Source organism: Rhamphochromis longiceps, linkage group LG16 (assembly GCF_057381845.1).
Source record: "Rhamphochromis longiceps isolate RC_006_pf linkage group LG16, R_longiceps_female_GT1.1, whole genome shotgun sequence".
In the NCBI taxonomy this organism is placed as follows: domain Eukaryota; kingdom Metazoa; phylum Chordata; class Actinopteri; order Cichliformes; family Cichlidae; genus Rhamphochromis; species Rhamphochromis longiceps.
This window is the reverse complement of record NC_140572.1, coordinates 5,696,160-5,712,688: the sequence shown is the minus strand read 5'-3', so window position 1 is coordinate 5,712,688 and position 16,529 is coordinate 5,696,160. Positions and strand designations below refer to the sequence as shown.

The 16,529-nt window shown below is 41.2% G+C and overlaps 1 protein-coding gene across 1 annotated transcript; it reads left to right on the top strand.

The window, feature by feature from the left end:
* The first annotated feature begins 6,703 nt into the window (after positions 1–6,703).
* Positions 6,704–15,279, top strand: LOC146650453 (C-type lectin domain family 4 member E-like). The gene is made up of 4 exons (XM_085383664.1): positions 6,704–7,014; positions 9,017–9,277; positions 10,757–10,899; positions 14,690–15,279. Exons 2-4 carry the CDS (start codon positions 9,058–9,060, stop codon positions 14,795–14,797), a joined length of 471 nt encoding a protein of 156 aa, XP_085239790.1. The 5' UTR covers positions 6,704–7,014; positions 9,017–9,057; the 3' UTR covers positions 14,798–15,279.
* Positions 15,280–16,529: the final 1,250 nt, after the last annotated feature.

The following is a 16,529-nucleotide window of genomic DNA, read 5'->3' as shown; positions in this document are numbered from 1 at the left end:
CACGGCGTCCAGAGGACGGTCTGTGTGTTCCACCTCACCTCTGCCCACCTCTCAATTTTAAATGCATGTAGACACTGAGTGTTCTCGGGAGGGGCCGTACTGACACCTGCTGCTCTCTGGCAGGAAGCACCATGCCCTCCCGTGTTTTAAATGTACTTTAGTACAACACGCAGGACCTAATAGGAGGTAGGTATGGGGTCTTCACACACCCCAGTTCTCTGTTAGTCATTGGGGCGGAGGGGCTGGGTGACGGTGTTGGCCGTCCGATTGGGATCTGGGATGAGGGGCCTCCCTGCTGCTGCAGGGCCGGCAGCTTGTCTCCACCCCAGGGGGAAAGGGTAACATCTCCTGGGTCTAGGTGGGATTCCTTCCTTTGGGGGTGAGGGTACCTGGACCTGGAGGCCTATCTCCCCTCACCATACTCCCTGCGTGTGACTGATGCCCTCAGAAGTTGGTGCGTTGGTGGTTCTTGGTGTCCGGGGCCGGGCACTCAGGTATGTACCGGCTCACTCCTGTTGGCTCTATGGCGGGGGCTGTCGCCTGTGGCTCCGTTGGGCCTCTTCCGGGGTGTGGGGGGCCCTCAGTCCTCCGGCCTCTGGGCCTGCGGTTCAGTTCACTCTGGCACAGCTGGCTGCTGGCAGAGTCCGTGTGCACGCCACTGCACCCCCCTCTGGCTTCTGCTCCGTGGCTGGTGGGTGACCCCTCATCTGGGGCTCTCCTCAGCTTTTCCCAGGAGGGTAGCACGGATGCCCCGATGGTCCTCCTTGGGCTCTCGCAATCTGGGCCCTCTGAATGTCTGAGGCCTGGATCTCCTCCATGCCTGCTTCATGCCCTGTAGGATGGGTCTATGGCTCCCTACACCCTCTAGCAGATCGTTACATGGAGAAACCTTTTTAATACAAGCGCGCTGATCCACACAGGTGTGCATGCAGGTGTTCACAGACACAAACTACACCTTTCTTGGTTGCTACCTCAAAGCACATTGTGCACTGTTGGTCCTGCGTGCTGCACAATATCAGTCAATATTTAGTATTTACTGTTCTTTTTGTTACTTAGATTAATGCGATGGTGCTGTGTTTATTATGTTGTTCTCTTTTTTTGCTTGTTTTCTCTTTTTTCCTTCTTTTTTTTCTCTCAACAGGTGTTCCAGGAGATTTTTCTCTTTTTAAGTGCCCTTTCTCACTGTCACTCTTCACCTCTGTTTTTCTTTCCCTTCATCTTTCCTTCTCCCTTTGCTATCCCCGGCCATGTCTGTCCCATCTGTAACAACTGAAAATGAAATAAAATAAAATAAATAATAACAACAAAGGTTGATCAAATGGACCAATACAGCAAGGCCGTGATGATCCATTTGGCAAAGTAAATCCATTGGGTATCTTTGTTGGCTTTCAGACATCAATTCTGACGGCTAAAAAACCAAACAGGACAGGCAAAAAAAAAAAAAAAGAGAAGTAAAATGAGCAGTGTTGTGTGTGTGTGTGGTGTGCGTGTGTGCAGCATTTTAGGTTTTTGTCTGTCTGTCTAACCTATACTACTGTACATTATTTCTTTTTAAAAACATTAAAAGTTCTTAACAAAACTATGGAAAAAAAGTTTCACTTCTGTTGTTTGACTTTTGACTTCTACCGTTTATACACAGTTTAAGAAAAGATCCAGTTTCAGTGGTGGCATAGCTACATAAACCACATATGAAATGTGTGACTTCCTCAGAGCTAAACAATGATTAGACTAAAATTGATGATACTTTCGCATTTCATGAGACCTGGCTGCAGAGCTCACTTCTCAGAAATAATCTACATTCTTCCATGCAATGGACGAAATATATGTGAATCTTGAATGTTTCAAACCAGCACCTTCAACAAATCACACAGGTAGGAAATAAGTGACCTGACACCCATAATGTGTCAGGTCAGAAAAATATTATTATACACTGTTTTAAACCTTTTTTTTTTAAAATTTTGTTAAATATATGCATATTTTGCTTTGTAACAGATTTTAACCTGAATTTCATAGTATTCCAGGGCAAGAGATTGGCTTTCACTATCTGCTTATTGTTTTGCTTTTGTAATCCAACTTGCTGTATTTGCTCAATCCAACATGAGAGTAGAATGAATTCTTAATTTCTGTGAAAGACAATTTCTTGTTGAAAAATATTATATATGCTTAATTTGTTACATTATTGTGAAATATAACTAAAGGCCATTCAGAAATTGTCACTCTTTTGCAATGTGAAGTATTTTATTACTGTGTGCTCAAATATGGGATTAAATATTAATTTTTAATATTTTAACTAGCCAGCAGTTAGACATTTTTTTAAATGTCTCTGTTCCAAATTAGAGGTCCTTATTTATTTTGATGGCCTGGGTTCGAGTATGACCTGCTGCCCTTTTTTAAAAATAAGATGGTCACAGGCAGACATGACACAAAAACTCTTCGCAATTCAAGTCTCTACCTGAAGTCAAGTTTTAGCACTCTCAGGCCTAAAACTGTACGAGATCAACAGGACCCTAAGAGCCTTCATCAGGAACTCATTGTGTTTGTGTGTGTTTGTTTGTGTGTGTATAAGGTCTTTGTCTGTAACCTATACTTGACTATTTTCCTTCTCTTGAAATGTTATTTTAAAAGTTATTAATAAAACTATTAAAAGAAGTTTGACTTCTGTAGCCTTTCACACAACTAAAGTTTATACAAAGCTTGAGAACAGGTCCAGTTTCAGTGGTGGCTGAGCTGCATAAACCACATATGAACTACATATGAAATGGGTGACTCCCTCAGAACTAAAAAGAATAGACTGAAACCAGTAATACTTTAACACTTCAGACAACCTGTGCTGCAGAGCTGAGCTCTTAGTGTTATGTGAAGGCTGTGTGCACGCAGGGGTAGGGATGGGTATCGAAAACCGGTTCTTGTTGAGAACCGGTTCCCACTGTTTCAATTCCTTGGAATCGTTTGCCACTTTTAAAAACGATTCCCTTATCGATTCCAGTCGCCCCGAATGACGTCATCACGTTGAGTAGCGTCTTTTACCCAGTAGGAAACACGGCGCCTGAGCGGCACAAACGCTCAAAAGTTTGGTTACACTTTATGAGAAAGGATGACAACAGGGCAACGTGCAATACTTGCAAAGTAGAGATTTCATCAAAGGGAGGAAACACTATGAACATGCAAAAGCATTTGCTCAAAAAACACGCGATTGCGTTCAACGAATGTCGTGTTTTTGATCCGCTCCGGACTAGCGAAGCTCAACCCAGCAGCAGCGGTAGCGTTTCCACGTCCTCTCCCGTTAATACTGCAGGTAACTAATCAATTAGCATTGCATATTATGTTAGCGCGATTTACCTTATTACAAAACCTGCTATTACTGTGCGTTGCATTTAGATAACCATGATGAGAGAGACAGAGTCTGGCTCAGATGCTGGCAGTTCTCGCTGCAGTCTACCGGTAGCGTCTCCTTTCAGGCCAGGATAGACGAATGTCACCGAGCAGTGTCTAAGTTTGTGGTCAAAGGCTTGCACCCATTTGCCACAGCAGATGCCCCGATTTCACTTTGGTAAGTGAATGTGTTTAATTGTAGGCAGGACATTACTGGATATTCTTGTGTAATTGCTACAGAATAATTTATGTTAAACTTTGTTATTGCTACAGGAGAATATTTATTATTTTACATATACATTTTTTTTCCTGGGGACCCTGTGACACCCCATTGAAGAGCCGTAGGCTGTGGCTCTCTTAAGATCTCACTGTTGGGTTTGTAAGGCCACGTTACTCCTAAATTTCTATCTTGTTCAAAGAGAAGATATAAAACACAGTTCTAAGCTAATCGACTTTAGTGTTCTCCTTTAAAAAAAAAAAAAAAAAGAATCGATAAGAGAATCGATAAGGAATCGAATCGTTAAACAGAATCGAAAATGGAATCGGAATCGTTAAAATCTTATCAATACCCATCCCTACGCAGGGGTGGTGATATGAAGGACCCAAAATGCAGACTCACGGAAATCAAAGGTGAATTTAAATACAGCTTTAATGCTGAACTCCAAAAAAGTAACAAAACTGAGACTCCAAGGTAAACTTTACACAGACAGAACACACAGCAAAATAAACGGTAGATCGCGACACTGACAAACTGAAACACAGGGCTTAAATACACAGAGGGAGCAATCAGGGAATGGGCAACAGGAGGGAGACACAGCTGGGGCAAATCAGGCCTAACGAGACAAAGGAGAAGCAAAACCAAACACATTAACATGAGACATGGACTTTCAAAGTAAAACAGGAAACCCAAAACACAGACTGAACAAAAGACACAGACTCACATGCAAGCACTACTACAGAGGGAACAGAGACGTGGGACCAGGACAGACACAGACACTGACTGGATGTGGGGATACAGCAGACAGGGGAGACAGCAACTAAGGAACACAGACAGAAAACCAGAACACTAAAACTCTAACCAACCCCACCCAGAGAACCTAAACTAAGAATGATCCTAAAACCCATAAAGCAAAGCTAGAATATAATGAAATAACAAAATCAAAGAACCAAAAACACAAAACACTGGGTCAACGACCCAGGGACCCTAACAGTTAGAAATAATCCATCCATCCTTGCATGCAATGTACTAAATATACATCAAGGTCAAATGTTTTAAGCAACAAATCAACACAGGAAAGGAAGAAGTAACACACATAGGAAAATAGGTATTTTAACGTCTGTTATTACTGTGTACATTTTATTGGATTCCCTGTTTTCCTTTCTTTGTTTTTTCAGGTCCAAGGAGCTCTAAGAGAAGTTTTTATCTGGGCGTTATTCTCTCTCTGAGCTTGCTGAGTGTTTTCCTTCTGGCTGGACTGATCACTCTCGGTTTCTTCTGTGAGTTGCATGTTTTTCATCAATACTTGCTCTACTGACCAGCAGCCACCATCAGCCACAGTAAAAAGGCAAATATTCAATTCAGTTCAATACAATTCAATTCAGTTGTCACTTCTACTAAAAGTTGACAAACAAGAGTAACTACACCAAGATGATGAGAGCATAGCAACAGTGGCTCCTTATTCTCATACACTAGCATAAAACTGATGTACATATTTAACATGTTGTTAGAGTTGATTCTTTTGAGATTGTCATTTGTGCAAAGTCACATGACCATTGCTTCTATGTGTCCTAATATGGTTGTCATTGTGCAGAAGGAGCTAGATGATTAGAAGATTTATTTTCAGCTTTGGTAATTTTTTATGGCAAGCATAGCCAGCTACAAGTTCCTGTTTTAGCAGGACTTCTGCTTTTTACAGTTTTTTGTACATGTTGGCACACACACAAACACACACACACACGCACGCACGCACGCAGACACACACACACACACACACGCGCGCGACCGTGGTTCAGGGGGATTGGGAAGCTCATCTGTAATCGGAAGGTTGCCGGTTCGATCCCCAGCTCTCTCTGTCCTGGTTGTTGTGTCCTTGGGCAAGACACTTTACCCTACCGCCTACTGGTGTTGGCCAGAGGGGCGATATGGCAGCCTCGCTTCTGTCAGTCTGCCCCAGGGCAGCTGTGGCTACAACTGTAGCTGCCTCCACCAGTGTGTGAATGTGAGAGTGAATGAATAGTGGAATTGTAAAACGCTTTGATGAGATGAGATAGCCTTTATTTGTCAGTTGCAGTTGGCCACAATCGAGATGACAGACCTTGCTGACCGTACATACAATACACAAACATCACATTGGGGAGACAGGTCAGGTTAGGTAGCAAGGGAAAAAAACATTGAAATGTGTAACACAGAAGGATAATCCAGGAATGCACAGATATCAATACACCATAACACAATAAAACACAGACAAGCAACATGGGAGAGTATTCCAGTGTGTACAGCTGATCTGGGTCCGCTGCAATCTTCGATTGTACCTCCAGCTGATCCGGTGTCCACATCGGATGTGAGGTAAGCATGGGAGGAGGCGTTGGATTCGGCGGAGGGAGGATGATAGTGAGGGCGTATTAGTATCAGTGTACATGTTTCGTGCATGTGCATGTTTGTGTGTGTATCCCGTGTTCAGCTGAGAGAAAGTGTCACCACGCCTGGTTAAGCGAAGGTCAACAGTCTCCAATGGACCCAGGTGGCCTTGAAGGAGGTACAAAGAGTTCTGACAACAATCCTGTTATCATGGGAAGAATTTGTTGTTGCAGTCAACTTCGACCTTGGCAGGCCTTCAGCTGGCGCCAGTGGGATAGCCGCACGAGTGAAGATGGTGAATTTTTATGTTTAGTGTGAACAACTGCATCCAACTTTTACAGTTTGTCTAATGTCCATCACTGGTCACCAGTGTTGGTCAAGTTACTTGAAAAAAGTAATCTTCCCCAAAAAAGTAATCCCGTTACTTTACTGATTACTTATTTTCAAAAGTAATTAATTACTTAATTACTTAGTTACTTTTTAAAAACACGATTTACAACCTGAATAGGTGATAAAGTGATAGAGCTTTCAGCCCAATTCTACTTTTTCTGCATAAATCATCATACAAAATGTAATCAAATGGAAAAGTCTCTTTTTTTTTTACTTGTTTTATCAGTTTTAATCTTTTAACTTTATGCATCAAGCAAAAATGTAATTATATGCAACATTCTCTGACTTGAATAAATTAGTATAACATTTAAACCTATTTTCTGCCCATTCCAGCACATAAAATAAAATATTTTTTTTGTTTACACTCACTCTTTCAAATAGATGCAAGTAAAACACAGCAGAAAATAAATAAAGTCAAAGACTCAGCGGTCCTGTTGCTCTATTTTCACCTGTAAAGCAGGACTACGGTAGGCGGAGGTTTACCCTGGTGCAGGTGTGCTGCGGTCAGTTGAAGAATCCGCGAGTTTCTCTGTGAGTTTCCCATTACGTCGTTGCGCACTCGGTGCTTGCTTGGAAGTTTAGGGGTTTTTTTCGCTGTAAAAAGAAGTTTTCTTCCCACGCACAACGGACGCTAATGTTTTTGTCACTTTTTATGGAATCAAACTCAAAGTAAGGTCAGTACTTCCACGCTTTAAACGCTGCACGCTCATACTCTCTCCCACAATCGATATATGATCCATTGTTGATCTGCACACAGCTGTTGTCACTAACGGCGCACTCGCTTACATCACTGTCATGAGACATTCTCGCAAAAAAATCACGGTTTTAGTAACGCAATTCAAAGTATTATTTACAAAAATGCAACAGAAATATCTACACGTGGAAAGCTGATACTCCCACAGCGTTCCTACGGGAAAGTAACGGTAATCTAATTACCGATTTTGCAATAGCAATCCCTTACTTTACTCGTTACTTGAAAAAAGTAATCAGATTACAGTAACGCGTTACTTGTAACGCGTTACTGCCCATCTCTGCTGGTCACCAATTATCTCAATTCCCGTTGTTCTTCTACAATATGTTATCCATATTGCAGAGCCATGAGCTTCTCCAAGATCTTATCCATATTGCGTTCAAAACACAGTCTGAGTACTCACAGCCCTGCCAATCGTCTATCATGTCGGCCAGCCTTATGGGATTTTGTTCTTGTTCTTCGATAAGCCAGGTCCAAGCCAGCTCCAATCAGCCTGAACTCTGTTATTGTGGTTCCAAATTGGTACATGTCGTTCAATGTCCTCCGTCGAGAGTGTTACCAGACACACAACGCAACCGACCATCGAGTATCCAGCAGCAAACGTCTCTGCAGGACAATCGGGTTCTCCCAAGCCTACAGTAGCGTTTTTTGATACAGGCGACACGGGCGGTTGCCCGGGGCGGCATCACGGGCATCGGCAAAAAAAATAAAAAATTGCTCGTACTCATGCTGCCCCAACATCAGCCAGCGCATATTGGGAATGGCATAGGCACCGATCGGTTTTCTATCGCCCATTTGCTGGGAGTAAGGGCGCCCTCCGTTTGCGAGGTGCGCCTGCTGCTTGCGGGACAGGGAGGAGAGGGCGGGGCGGCGGGGGATTCTCTGACCAGCTGGAGCAGCATCTAATAACCAACTCGCAAAATAAAACAAAATAAAAAACAAAACAACAAACACAAAAACACTAGACATCATGATACAGACTTATAATTTGCACCGGTGTTTTTTTAGAAATTCTATACGCGAAAAGTGAGCGCGAGAGCCCTCGGTGAGCCTGCTCGCTGCTGAAGTCAAAGTAAACTTTATTGTCATCTCCGCTACAGTCCAGTATATAGAGAGACGAGACGACGAGGCTCCAGTTACAGCAGTGCAAGTAAACAAACAATATATATAAGAAGAGTAAGAAAATAAATATACAGATTAGAACTCGGGGTAAAGCGATCAATAACAATTTAAAATTTATAATTTACACTTTGATGATTTAAAGTCTCACACATACAGGGGAGGGGCCGGCTGCTTCCAAATAGAGCACATTTCATTCATAATGTTGTAAATCCAAGCCCATTATGTATTCATGATTTGAATCCTGGGTTGTGTGAAATCCCAGAAATGCACCTTAGACAAAGTGAGTCTGTGAACTAAGGTGTAGGTCTGTTAGGTTATGTTGTGGTGATCCTCGAGTTGGGGGATTTGTGTTCATACTGGAATGCAAAATTAAAACCAGGCGCCAAACAGGCTAGGACCGCCACTGGCGCTATATAAATGCAATCCATTATTGTTGTCAATAAAAAGAGGCAAAGAGGGAAGTCAGGTTTGTGCTCTACTGGACACTGCCCTTGCTGGCAAGTAAAACCGATTGAGCTCTGAGTTATCATATTATATTACATAAAGCGCCTTGAGGCAACTTTTGTTGTGATTTGGTGGTTTATAAATAAAGTTGAATTGAATTGAACTGAATTGAGTGTCTTGCTTGGTTCACAGTAACAGTTCTCTAAGACAGCGAGGTCTGTGAGTTTAGACCTTACACATGTTTCATTACCAACTGGCAAATTTTAAATATATTTTTAAAATAAAATGAATCTAAATCTCAAAATGAAACTTAAATTTTTGTGTGTCAAAAAAATGAATGTTATTTCTCTTCATTTCAGACCAAAACTGCGTATATGATTCCGCTAAACAGCTGTCGGAAATGAATAACCAACTTTCCTCCATGGGTGAGGAGAGAGACTTTCTGAATGCAAATCTCTCTACTGTGAGTAACAATCTTTCTTCGATCACTGTGGAGAGACACCTTCTGAATACGAAACTCTCAGCTATGAGTAGTCAACTTTCTTCGATGATCAAGGAGAGAGACCTGCTGACTGAAAAGACCAAAGAGCTGAAAAGGCTGCTCTGTTTGTCCAATCAGAGTGAGTCCTTGTGTGAGCTGTTGCGTGTTTTACTCAGAAATTCAATAATTCAGTTTTAAAAAAACGTTATCATAGGAATAATGATTTATGTTTTCAGTATTCTTTAATCTTTGCTATTCAATATAAAGCTGCATTGTAGAAGTGCTCATCACAAATTCACATTTACAAGAAAAATCCGATTGATACAATAAGGATAAAATATATTCCTTCCACAAACACATGAAGATGTTAGATCCAGTTATCCTATAGTTTCTGATTCTAGCTAGCTCTAGCAGGCCTACATTAGGATAACAATCCCGCTGTCCTCTGCACTGAAAAAAAGGGATTGGCCAACTCTTGGATTTACGTAAGCATCTTGCGTGTATTTAACATAAGTGCCTCATGCTTTAAAGTTAAGTGTAACTATATAGTGTAGAACAGGGGTGCCCAATCCCGGTACTCGAGAGCTACCGTCCTGCAGCTTTTAGATGCATCCCTACTCCAACACAGCTGAATCAAATGAATGGCTTGTTATCAGGCCTTTGCCAAACACGATGGCATGCTGAAGAGGTAATCAAACCATTTGATTCAGCTGTGTTGGAGTAGGGATGCATCTAAAAGCTGCAGGACGGTAGCTCTCGAGGACCGGGATTGGGCACCCCTGGTGTAGAAACTACATGATATGCAGAGAGGCTAGATTAAATTGTTCATATCATGTTCGAGTGAAGTAAGTCAATAACTTTCAGTCCCGTATGCTTTGGATCGTGGTTTCAGGAAGGCATCCATCTCAGTCAAATCGAGTTGCCTCCACTACTTTTTTTGGTATACTGAAAAAAGTAAATTGGGTGTTTGTTACCTTAAAAAAGTCTAACTTGTAATTTAAACACAATCATTTCATGCTTCTATGAACGTAATTAAATCATGAAGGATCTGTACGAAATTCAACAACTTAATTTGTCCTTGTTGAGATGACATGATACAATCTAGTAAGAGTGGTTAGTTGCTAAACTCATGAAATTCACAAGATTGCACGAGATATCAAACTGTAGGAAAATCACAAAACGTACAAAAAAATTCTGCATCAAGCCTTGAAATCATAGCTTTCCTACTTTTGTTAAGGCTGGATTGGTGGCATGGTGGTTGGTGCTGTTGCTTCACAGTAAGAAGATCTGGGGTTCAAATCCACAATCTGGCTAGTTTGCACTGGGTTCTCTCTGGGTATTCTGGTTTCTTCCCACAGTTAAAAGTCGTGCAGTTGTGTGCAACCAATGTCCACTATTGAATCAAGTAAATCCAACATGGCCTTTTTTCAGTGTGATGATGCAACTAACTAACAACCCTGATAATTAAGTACAGTTAAAAGCTACACTCATTAACGGCAGCTCTCCTCTGTCAGGTCCTTTGTCTTGATAAAATGGCTATTTTATTACTTAGGTGGCCAGGAAAATGGGCCCCAGGAATTTGTTAATGTAAAATTTTTGTTTTTGTAATTTCTTCCAGATAAAACATGCCCTGCAGGATGGAGCAGATTCAGTTGTAGCTGCTATCTCCTCTCTGAAAGGTCTGCTTCCTGGGATGCAGCCAGAAAGGACTGCAGAGACAGAGGAGCAGATCTGGTGGTTATTGACAGCCCAGAGGATCAGGTACAGTGTTTATGTATGTGTGTGTTATTGTGTTTGTAAATGAATATGGAAATTTAAACTCATAATTTTGTATGTAAATGACTCTTCCCATGCTGAACAAAAATATGAAAAAAATGAAGCTAAGAATTGGATTAAAACCTCAAAGGACTGTTAGAATCGTAAAGTTTCCAGATGACATGACATCAGACTCATCAAGGATGGTGATGAGCCTGCATGCAGATATGTGGTTAAATACATGCAAGCGTGTTCAACCACATGCCTGTATGCATAGGTTGTTCTTACTGTGCTGCAGTCAGAAAAAATATGCACAAAACTGTAAAGAAGACAGTGGACTTCAAGAGGAGCCCTTCCCCATTATTTCCCTCACCTTACTCAACAGCACTAGCTGTGTCCAAATTCAGAGGCTGCATCCTCCTGAGGCTGCATTTGTAGGCAGCGACGAAGGCTGTCTAAATTCGTAGACTCCTCCAAATGCGTCCTTCATATCCCCAGATTTGAAGGATTGGTCGGGTGCATCCTTCGTGGCCCAACCTATCCCACAATTCATAGTGCAGCCCAGCCAATTCCACTTTCCAACAATGACGGCAGCTACTTAGTTTTAATATTACTCTCATTGTTAGGTCTGCACTCGCAGGCCCCCGCTGGTTCAGAGACATATCCACGGTGAACAAAGCAAGACAGAGCTCGATCCATTTTAACTTGCAAGGGGAGCCCGGTCGGAATCTCAGAGCAGCAAGCTCTGCAACCGCACTCAGTTGACTCCAAAAAAACAGTGTCCCCTTGCCACCTTTTATTCAGTGACAAACAGTTACCCAAACACCCATTGTACAACCTTGTGGTGTGTCATGAAAGTTAAATGCACTGTGTGTGTGTGTGTTCCTTCTTTTTTTTTTTGGACCCTACACCACCGGGCAGAACGTGTTCCCTCTAAGCCTGAAGGAAAAAAGAAGGAACACACACATGTAAAGGAAGCACTCAAAATGTGCGGCTATCCTAAATGGGCGTTCTTAAAGTCAGCAAAGAGGCACAGAAAAGAAGACCAGACACCAGCGAGGGAGGATAAGAAGGACAGACGCAACAACATTGTCATCCCCTATGTAGCTGGTGTATCAGAAAAACTCAGGAGAGTTTTCTCCAAGCATGACATCCCAGTGCATTTCAGACCCAGCAACACGCTCAGACAAAAACTGGTTCACCCGAAAGACAAAACTCCAAAACACAAACTTAACAATGTGATGTATGCTGTACAGTGCAGCGAGGAATGCTCAGACCTCTACATTGAAGAGACCAAACAGCCACTTCACAAGTGCATGGCACAACACAGAAAAGCCACCTCCACAGGACAAGACTCAGCTGTCCATCTGCATCTTAAGGATAAAGCACACTCTTTCGAGGATGCCAATGTTCACATTTTGGACAGAGAGATGGTTTGAAAGAGGAGTAAAAGAAGCCATCTATGTCCACTGTGAGCGACCATCTTTGAACAGAGGCGGGGGTTTACGACACCAACTGTCTGCCATCTATAATCCAGTTTTGAGTTCCCTCCCCAGGCCCCTTAACGCCCACTCACATCCTGGGCCATCTGACCTCAGGAATTCGCATGATAAGGTGGGGCCAGGTTTCACAATGAACACACCCGAAACTCTGGCTGATTGGGACCCACACACAGTTTCACACCTTGGCTCAGGCGATTAGAGGATCATCAGGGGGTCCTTTTGTCCCTCTGTGGGGGGATACTCCCACTAGGTTTAAATCTGGGACTCTCCACCATTTGACCTTAGAACTGAAGAAGCTTCTCGGATGAGAGTTGAAACGTCTTCAAGTAACTTAAAGAAGTCCAGACGCTTTTCTTTGCAAGCTCCTTTGACTAAAGGGCAGGAAGTAAACATTCCTTACCAAATAAGGAAACCCAGGACCTTACACGCAGTGTGCCTGCAGTTAAACACTATAGCAAATAGCATCCCTCACCATCCTAGATGTGTAGGGGAACATGCAGTTCAAGACAATGTTTACAAATTTAAGTACAACAATGACAACTTTTTATAAAACTCCTCCTAACACTCATTACTTTTTCTAGGTCATAAAATAAACTTTTAAGACTCCCGGCACATCGTTTTTAAACTCCCCGTGGTCTTTTGCTACTCAGGTTGAACAAGATATATAAGTCACTTAGATAACTTGAAAATGTTATTGTTTGGCTTCTTCAGTGTTTTATTTGTTCAATAGTTGACCTTAATTTTACAGAGAATGTGATGATTTCATGGATATTTAAAGTAAGCACTGAGAGAAATTTAGTAATGCCAACATATTAAAAGAACAATATTTGTCTCTTACATATAATACATTTATATATACAGTGTCAAAAGAACCTGTCTTTGAGGGAAGATTTAAGGTGACAGGAAATATAAATAAATGCAGCTTGAATCTTTACTGAAGCTCAGTATTTGAAACAGAGTTCATTCACTGCTGTGATAACTAATAATGATTGAAATAATAACTTTAATATTGGCCATATTATATTTACATTACCAAAGTAAGATGACTTTAGTCTCATGAACAACATTAGGTGATTGTTATTTACTAGAGCACATTTCATTTATAATGATGTAAATCCAAGCCCATTATGTATTCATGATCTGAATCCTGGGTTGTGTGAAATCCCAGAAATACACCTTAGACAAAGTGAATCTCTGAACTAAGGTGTCGGTCTATTAGGTTATGTTGTGGTGATCCTCGAGTTGGGGGATTTGTGTTCATACTGGAGTGCAAAATTAAAACCAGTGGAAGATGGACAAGAAAAATTCAAAGCCATCAGGTCCTCAGTTTAGAAAAAAGAGAAAGGAAGAGAAATGAGCAAAAGATACAGGTAAGCAGATGTGTCACTGGATAATGGCAGGTCATCCTGAAACAATCAGAATCAGAATACTTTATTAATCCCTAAGGAAATAATGTGGATTACAGTTGCTCCAAAAAGAAATGGTAAAAAATAGTAACAGTAACAGACTAAACTCCAAACAATACATTATGTTACAGATTTTAATATTAATTAGTCATTGTCAATTGTTGATTTGTCCTGTTCTATGACGAATTATGATGGCTGTTTGGTAGCTGTTTGCATACTATGTATACTCTCTCTCTCTCTTCATGTGTGTGTGTGTGTGTGTGTGTGTGTGTGTGTGTGTGTGTGTGTGTGTGTGTGTGTGTGTGTGTGTGTGTGTGTGTGTTTCTCTGGTGAAATTCAGTATGGTTCCGACAACAGTTTTATGTTAATGTACAATCCTTAATATGTTTTATGTGTGTGTGTGTGTGTGTGTGTGTTCCTCAGAACAGAGGAACTGAAACACTGGAACATGACAAATACACAGCAAGTAGAAAGTACGACATGACAGACAGCAAAGAAAAACACAGGGCGTATACACAGGGGAGTAATCAGGGAATGGGAAACAGGAGGGAGACACAGCTGGGAGAGATTAGGGCTAACGAGACATGAGGAGGTAAAACTGAATACACTGACATAGGACTGGGACTATCAAAATAAAATCGGAAACAAGAAACAAATCACAAAGACGCAAACTTGTCATTGAACTAAACCTACAATATTAATAAAAACAGCACAACTAAAGAATCGGAACATAAATCATAATATAGAAAAATACCAAAACACAAGAAACTGAAAATGCTGGGTCAAAAAGACCCAGAACTGTGACATTTATAAAAGTGGGATAAACTGCATAGACTAAAATTGTCATTTTAAACTATAATAAAATAGGTTTTTTTGTGTGTTAAACAGACTGCCGTCTCAAATATTGCCACAGCAGCAGCTTGGATTGGTTTGAATGATAAAGAACAGGAGGGAACATGGAAATGGGTAGATGGAACTCCACTGACTCTGATGTAAGTTTTCAGCTTGGTTCATTTTTTACTTAACTTTCCAAAAGATATTTGTTAAATCTATAGATCATGCAGCTGTATCCACAGTGGTTAGCTTACATGCCAGTGGGTTAAGCCAAACTGCAAGGCCAAAAGCTTAAAGATGTGTGATGTAAGATGACTTGTTTTGGCCACATTGGGGGAAAACAAGATACTCAAGACATGATATCCATGCAGGTTTGACTGTGTTTGACTAACTGTATACGTTGTGTAGGCTTCTTTAACAACCACCATGCCATGACTATCTAAAATATTCCAATCATAATTTACAGTGTGCTTATAAAAGCTGCTGATGGAAAAGTTAGCTTACTTAGGAGCTTTGACACACCCACAACAAATGTCAAAACGTTTTCTTACTAATAATAGTATAATGTCATCACAGACCTGCTGGGAACTGGGCAGAAGATCAACCTGATAATGGTGGCGGAAGTTCATATTGGGGTGAAGAGGACTGTGTTCATGTCAGAACTGATACGAAGAAGACTTGGAATGATCGCTCGTGTTCAACTTCTTATAAGTGGATCTGTGAAAAAAACCCGTAAAACCTCTGTGCAGTTTCTTAAAGATGATCTAATTATAATTGCTTTGCAGTTTTAGCTTTAAATTGTAACATGGTAGTTTGTTCTATCAGGATGAGGTAATTTTTTTATGTCCATGAAGACTGAGGAAAAGTATTATCAAATGCCTGGAAAGCAAAAAATATGAGTGCTTAAAGTGGTTATTATTATTTTAATGTTTAAGTCATAACTTAGGAAAAGAGAAGTGTGGTGGTCAGAGAATCTGATTACACTTACAGTGTGATGTCTGCCATATTGAAGCAACAGTTTCCAGAAGATAAACTCCTACTGCAGGTCATGTAAATGAGAACCATCAATGATTAACGTAACTTCAATACTATAGTTGAAGGGTTGTTTAGAATTTATGTAAGCAAAGCAAAATTCCATAAAATTCCAAAAATCCATAACTTATAGATGACCCAAAGTAAAAGTTAACTTGTGATAACTCTAAAAGATGGTAATACAACAACAGACTTAATAAAACAAACTGAGCTACTGTAAACCTTGAAGACACTTTGATCTATTAATATAGCTTATAAGCTTAGCTAAGACAGCGTTCAAGATTTTCTTGTTCTCAAGAAAATGTAACCTATGACAGGTGTCACGGCGAGTGAGAAGAGCCGTGCGGAAAAGGTAAAGGAGGATCCAAACGCAGGCAGTCGTGAAGGTGTGAAGGTGATTTATTGAACACGAAATATAGATAGGCAAACGGCAAAACGGAGAACTAAACTATACTGGGACAACTAAACTACTGAGCATGAACAAGAACACAAACCTGGACATAAAGGAAGGAAGATGATGGTACATGATGATGACGGCAGGGGACACACGAATGAAACATGGTGGATACACAGACGGACCAGCAACTACAATGACAGAAGACACAACTTAAATACACACAGAGAAACACAGGGGGATTACACACAGGTGGTGGACACAGCTGGGAGTAATTAACGAGACGAGACAACAAAAAAAAAAAAAAAGAAGCACAAGAGTCCAGAACACAGGAAAAGAGATTAACAAAAAAACCAAACTAGAGCTCAACAAGAGTCCATGAAAAGTTCAGGGGGTCAACCCGGAGGTCGACAGCACAGGGCAAAAAACAGTTCAGGGGGCCGGCTGTGCGGACAGCAACGGCGGCGA